This window comes from Eutrigla gurnardus (genome assembly GCF_963514095.1).
Source record: "Eutrigla gurnardus genome assembly, chromosome: 18".
Lineage (NCBI taxonomy): Eukaryota > Metazoa > Chordata > Actinopteri > Perciformes > Triglidae > Eutrigla > Eutrigla gurnardus.
In genome coordinates this window covers 388,443-395,000 of record NC_139929.1, presented here as the reverse complement: position 1 = coordinate 395,000, position 6,558 = coordinate 388,443, and the positions used below count along the sequence as shown (strand labels likewise).

Here is a 6,558-nt window from a genome sequence, read left to right as displayed (position 1 = left end):
CATGAAATAAAGCGGTTCTGATTTAAAAGGAAACATATTTAGAACAAATATAGAAACATAATGAACCCGCGTTTCCTCTTTTCAGGCTTTCATCTCATTAAACTACTTATTATGATTATTATTATTATTATATCTTTCACTGAATAAAAGCATTTGTTTGGAGGCTTTAATCATTTTTCTGGAGGTCTAAACATTTAATGAGTTTACAGCCACAAAGTTCTATTTGATATTAATCATTTTATTTATAATATAAAACCATAAAATAACTGAATAGTTCAATGGATAAATAAATGTCACGTTTTGTTATTTTCTTTAAATAGTCAACAAAAATGTATAGAGTTTGGTTGAAGGCTAATAATTATAATTATTATATATAATATAAATATAATTAATAATAACGTAAAAAAGTATTATTATTATTGTTATCTTAAATTAATTTATTATTAAAGTTGTTTTCTTGAGGAAACGTGTTTATTGAATTTATCAGATGATCAATAATCAGATCAGGATTATGTATTAATATGAGGATGAGAAGGAGAGGACATTTGATGACGTTTGATTATTGATCAGCTGTTTATTTATGAAACATGCTTCCTCATTATTAAAACATTTCACTCAGTTTCTATAAACACATTTATTAATAAATCACTTTTATATAATGTTATTTTTAGGAGACAAAGTTTTATGAATTAGGATTTTAGAAATGCGTCATTATTATTATTATTATTATTATTATGGAAAATGACTCCAAACAAACTCTCATTCAGAACATCTCTAAACGTCCTAATTATTAATTATAGTTTTAAAGGTTAAAGCCTTCATTTACTTTTAGACTCTAAAGAATTCTACTAAATCAGCTGAAAGTGATTTGATGTTAAATGAATATGAAGTTACATGATTTTAAACATTTCATTCAGCTATAAACTCTTTTTGTCATCAGGACACATTATTATACTGTATTATTATAGTTAATGATGATGTTCTACATTAAAGCTTGGATGACTTTTTTTCACATGAAACTAATATTTTGAGTGTTTTGCTTTTAAACAGATTTGATTTAATAAACAAACTCAAAGCAGGTTTACTTAAATAAATGAAATGTTCTCTGGAGGTTCTCTGAAGGTTCTCTGAAGGTTCTCTGAAGGTTCTCTGAAGGTCGTGTGATTCAGCTGACTCGGCGTACCTCTCTGTTGTTGCTCAAACAGTTAAAACGGGTTTTTATATTTTTGTTTTCTGAAACCAAAACAAAGCGAGTTTCTCCGGTTGAACAGTGATCCAGGATCAGCTCTCACACTGATCAATATCTCTCATTGGTTGAGACCAAACCCTTGTCTCCGTGTCCGTGGGTTCGATGCCCACCGCAGCTTCAACTTCATGTAGAAACAAAGTTTGACTCTTTAATGTTTCATCAGATCAAAACGTCTGAATCACTGCTAACTAACCTGTCTGTCTACCTGTCTGTCTGCCTACAGGACACAAAGCAGTTCGACCCGTTCCAGGAGTGGACAGACGGTTACGTTCGGTACATCTACAGCGGTGAGTAGCGCTTAAACACCGAGCCCCAACCTGAACGTACAGTGTGATGTCACGCTGTACAGTGCAATAATAATACTACTAATAATAATAATAGTTATAATAATATTAATTATAATTATAGTCATAATAATCATAATAACCATGATAATTATAATAAACTTGGCTAACTGCTGCTTGCTTCCAGCCGACGATAAGAACGCCCAGAGGCATCTCTCCGGCTGGGCCATGAGAAACACCAACAACCACAACTGTCAGATCCTGAAGAAGTCCTGTTTGGGGGTCGTGGTCTGCTCCCGAGGCTGCGCGCTGCCGGACGGGTCCCGGCTGCAGCTCCGCCCCGCCATCTGCGACAAAGCCCGGCAGAAACAGCAGAGTGAGTAGAAACCCAAGGGTTCGAGTGTGGTCCAGCTGAGCCGGCTGGTAGCTGACCGGGTCTTAAAACCGAAAGGTTCGAGTCTGGTCCAGCTGAGCCGGCTGGTAGCTGACAGGTTCTTAAAACCGAAAGGTTCGAGTCTGGTCCAGGTGAGCCGGCTGGTAGCTGACAGGTTCTTAAAACCGAAAGGTTCGAGTCTGGTCCAGGTGAGCCGGCTGGTAGCTGACAGGTTCTTAAAACCGAAAGGTTCGAGTCTGGTCCAGCTGAGCCGGCTGGTAGCTGACAGGTTCTTAAAACCGAAAGGTTCGAGTCTGGTCCAGCTGAGCCGGCTGGTAGCTGACCGGGTCTTAAAACCGAAAGGTTCGGGTCTGGTCCAGCTGAGCCGGCTGGTAGCTGACCGGGTCTTGTGTTTCAGAGAAGCTGTGTCCGAGCTGCAACGCCACCCTGGAGCTGCTGCCGTGCCGCGGTCACAGTGGTTACCCCGTCACCAACTTCTGGAGGGTCGACGGGAAGGCCATCTTCTTCCAGGTCAGACAAGCACACGGACTAGCATGCTACATAAACCTGCTAGCGGGGCTAAATAATGTAGCACATTTACAGGTTCAGACCAGATCCTGAATGACAAACTAGGACTTTATATCCGACTAGATTTGAATCAGGTTTTGTCAACACAGGTTTAAACCTTAAAGCTGAAGCCCACAGGATCCTGGACATCTAAGTAGGTTTTATCCAAGACCTAAAACCTTAAAACGGGTCTCGTCACTATCTTTGAAGTCTAAACAGTTTTACAATGATACCTGAAACCACAAATACATTTATTGTGACAGTCTAAACCGGATCTAAACCGGATCTAAACCGAGTTCTTAAAGCATCAAAATATTTAGTTGAAACTAGATTCTACTGGTGTGAAATGGAAATGGGTTTAAATCAGAATCCTGGCATTGTTAACAGTCTAAACTGGTTTAAGCCACATCCTAAAAGCAGAAACAGATCTGAACCAGGTTCTGGCAGTCTAAACAGGTCTAAAGATATGAGGATAAAAGGTTTAAACCAGATTCTGTCAGTGGAAACAGGTCTAAACCAAATCTGGAAAGAATAAGCAGATTAAAAGATGTAGACTGGTTTAAACAAGATTCTAAAATTGGGTCTGTTATTATATTTTGTGGCCCTTTAGGCTAAGGGGGTCCATGATCATCCCAGACCAGAGTCCAAGTCTGAGACAGAAGCCAGAAGAAGTTCAGTGAAGAGACGAGTCAGCTCGCCGCCGTTCACACCCAAGAGGCGACTCATAGAAACACAGGTCAACAACAACAACAGCTGTTTATTTACGCTGATCTTGTTTATTATTCATTGTTTGTTGTTTATTGTTTGCTTATTTGTGTGTTTGCTGTTCCAGGCTCTCGGCCCCGCCCTCCTCTCCTGCGTCGATCCATCAGACAGAATCTCTTTCATTGAACCGAATTTCCCGCAGCATTACCCAGCATTCCAGAGTCCAGAGCCCTACTACAACCCCCATAATGCACTAGGAGAAGCCCCGCCCACATTGCAGAAACCAGCCAATCCCAGGATTTACATGGGCCGGCCCGGCTATGAGTTCCAAGGTTACCTGACCTCGCCTTCGTATCCCATGACGTCTGACCTCTGCGACCCCAGGTCAGCCTCCGACATATTCTTAACCAGATCTGGATTTTAAAATATCCATCCATTTTCTACCGCTAATCCTGTATTCAGGGTCACGGGGGGGCTGGAGCCGATCCCAGCTGTCATTGGGCGAAGGCAGGGTACACCCTGGACAGGGCGCCAGTCTATCGCAGGGCCGGATTTTAAAATATGTTTCAACCAAATCTGGAAGGCCTTTAGAGGTTTAGATAAGATATTGACATTAAGAACCAGATTCTGGCAGTCAAGTGTAAACCAGATCCTGAAAACAGATTCAATTAGGTCCTGACAGGAATTATCTGACCAAACCAGTCTCTGCCAAATCCTGGTGGACCGAGCAGATCTAAACCAGATTCTGACAGTGTAAATGAAGCCTAAGCAGCCTAACTAATCCAGACCATGCCAGTTCAAACAGGATCTGATCCAATCAGACCTTGACGAATTTAACACATCTGAATACGATTCTTAATGTTTAAACCTGAGCAGGCCTAAACTAGATCCCGGTTTCTGTTCAGGGTGGCTCCGGTCCTGGGTCCCTCCTCTTCCTCCACCTCCTCCTCGGCTCCTCTACCCTCCCCCTGTTCCTCCTTCGACCCTCAGACAAAGTCTCCTGCAGGCTGGAAGGAGCTGCTGAAGAGCTCCACCCCCTACAGCGACAACCACCATTACTACAGTGCAGAGTACCCCTGTCGTTACCCCAGCAACGCCCCAGGGTCCCCTGCCGCACTGCAGACCATCATCACCACGACAACCAAGGTGAGTAGAGTTCATCAGGAAGGTCCAGACCTTAAGATGTTCCCCCTCTGAGCAGACGTATAGATTCACCTGAGGATCCAACTCACGTCTTATTGGCCGATCCCAAACTCTGAGACCTGCAGTCGGAATGCCGGTTTGTTAACTTGAATGCTAAATCCATTCCTGGTATCTTCATAAAGGGAACATGTGTTTTTTTGACGGGTGCAGCAACAATAACTGTTGATGTGACATTAATCCCCGTCCTGGTCCTCCTCAGGTCTCGTATCAGCCCTGTCCGAAGCCTCCTGCTGCGCTCCCTTCCTACCAGTCTTGTCCCAAACCTTCCGCCGGCCTCCCGTCCTACCAGCCCTGTGCTCCCCCTAAACCTCCAGGCCTCCCCGGCTGCTCCTCTCTGCTGGATGATGCCTCCTCCTCCTCGTACTCCACCGAGGTGAAGGTGACGGAGGACTCGGGTGGAGTCATCAAATCTTTGTCGTTTCAGCCTGAACCTCTGCAGACCAAAACAGAGCGGACCGATGGCTACGACTACCGCTACGCCTACCCCAACACGTACCGCTACGACGACTACTGAGGCAGGACTACCTCCATCGCCGTTACCATGACTACCACTACGCCTACCCCAACACGTACCGCTACGACGACTACTGAGGCAGGACTCCCTCCATCGCCGTTACCATGACTACCACTACGCCTACCCCAACACGTACCGCTACGACGACTACTGAGGCAGGACTCCCTCCATCGCCGTTACCATGACTACCACTACGCCTACCCCAACACGTACCGCTACGACGACTACTGAGGCAGGACTCCCTCCATCGCCGTTACCATGACTACTGGTACTAAAACTACTAGTTTCTACTGCCCCGATAGATACTGTTCAGGTTCGGCAGCTGACAGGATGTGGATTATCAGGATAAAACTCAAACTGAACCAAAACATTGGTCCATGAGAAACCTTCTGAAGACCTTCATGGAGTACTGTCATGTTCCAAGAGGGAAACAAAAGATTGGAATAAAAAGTCAAAGTGAGATCTCAAAAGCCAGGATTCATAAGGCCTGACTTGTTTTTATTCTGGAACTTTCAGCCACATCCCATGGCCTTCCTAATTTAAATATTTTGATTGTTGTCACATGATCTGAATGTGGAAGTTTTTTTATTTGTAGTTGAAAATGTCTCAGCAGGCAGATGCATGTTAGTAAGTGAGGTTCATGGTCCCCAGGAGTAAAGTGTGTCACTTCCTGTAAGGAACCATAAGAAGAATCTTTGCATTAGAAGTATTAATATAGTAGTACCTTCAAACAAAAATGTTAAACCATAAATTACCTCACAATGGACCATGTTTCATATTTGAACATAATTTTAGTAAGAAGTCTACTAATTTATGATCTGATGAATTAAAATATTAAATGATATGTCATCTCCAGTGGTGTTGTTATTATTATCATGCACATGTGGGAGTTATCATCGTGAATGTTTCCTATGTTTGGGTTATTGAATGAGTCAGTCAACCTGACTCATTCAAAGAGAAGATCAACATTCTCACATTAAAGGTTGAGTTGGTGATTCTATGTCCAATCAGAAAAGCCGGAGAAAATAATTGGACGGCCGGCATGTCTGGCCAACGCTTACTTCCTGATTGCACTCTGCCGATCTCGAGCACTCGATTGGCGTTCTGGGGGCGGGGCTTTGAACAGAGCTCTGAACGAAGGGGGCGGGGCTTTGAACAGAGGTCTGGACGAAGGGGGTGGGGCTTTATCGGTTCGGCGATGTGTTCAAAGTCTCTGTGGTTTTACCTACTCTGCCTTTAACATCTCAAACAAACTGTACAGAATTCCTCTTTTCATCAGAGTAAAAAAAAATAGAGGAGCAGCTTTAAACCCGATAACCTCAACGCAGATCCAGGGTCACCTGTACAGGTCGTAACCATGACAACGGCCTGACATTAACAATCTCCTCTGGTCTAAACTAAGAGAAGTCTACAGTCACAGAATAGTACATGTTAGCTCACTGATGAGGAGCGTGATTACAACCCATGGGCTGGACTTCCTTCCAGACCGTCTCCAGGTGGACCCGCGTCCCTGCTGGGTCCGGAGCCTCAGAGTGAGGACCTGCAGGAGGATCAAAGAGCCCCTGTTTGGAGGTTTCAGTGTGTATGAGTAATAAATGTTGTTTTGACAAGAACATGTCAGAACAGGAGCCGCTGTTCTGTTCTCACTGTGAACCTTTAAACT

At 43.8% G+C, this 6,558-nt stretch overlaps 1 protein-coding gene across 1 annotated transcript in view; it reads left to right on the top strand.

Annotated features, from left to right (window-relative positions):
* Positions 1–5,750, top strand: part of gcm2 (glial cells missing transcription factor 2) — a 6,198-nt gene extending 448 nt beyond the window's left edge. Inside the window, exons 2-8 of the mRNA XM_084033983.1 lie at positions 1,473–1,536; positions 1,721–1,909; positions 2,325–2,437; positions 3,084–3,209; positions 3,306–3,562; positions 4,084–4,324; positions 4,581–5,750. Coding sequence (XP_083890109.1) covers positions 1,473–1,536; positions 1,721–1,909; positions 2,325–2,437; positions 3,084–3,209; positions 3,306–3,562; positions 4,084–4,324; positions 4,581–4,895 — 1,305 coding nt within the window. The 3' untranslated portion in view covers positions 4,896–5,750. The remainder of the gene's footprint in view (positions 1–1,472; positions 1,537–1,720; positions 1,910–2,324; positions 2,438–3,083; positions 3,210–3,305; positions 3,563–4,083; positions 4,325–4,580) is intronic.
* The last annotated feature ends 808 nt before the right edge of the window (positions 5,751–6,558 follow it).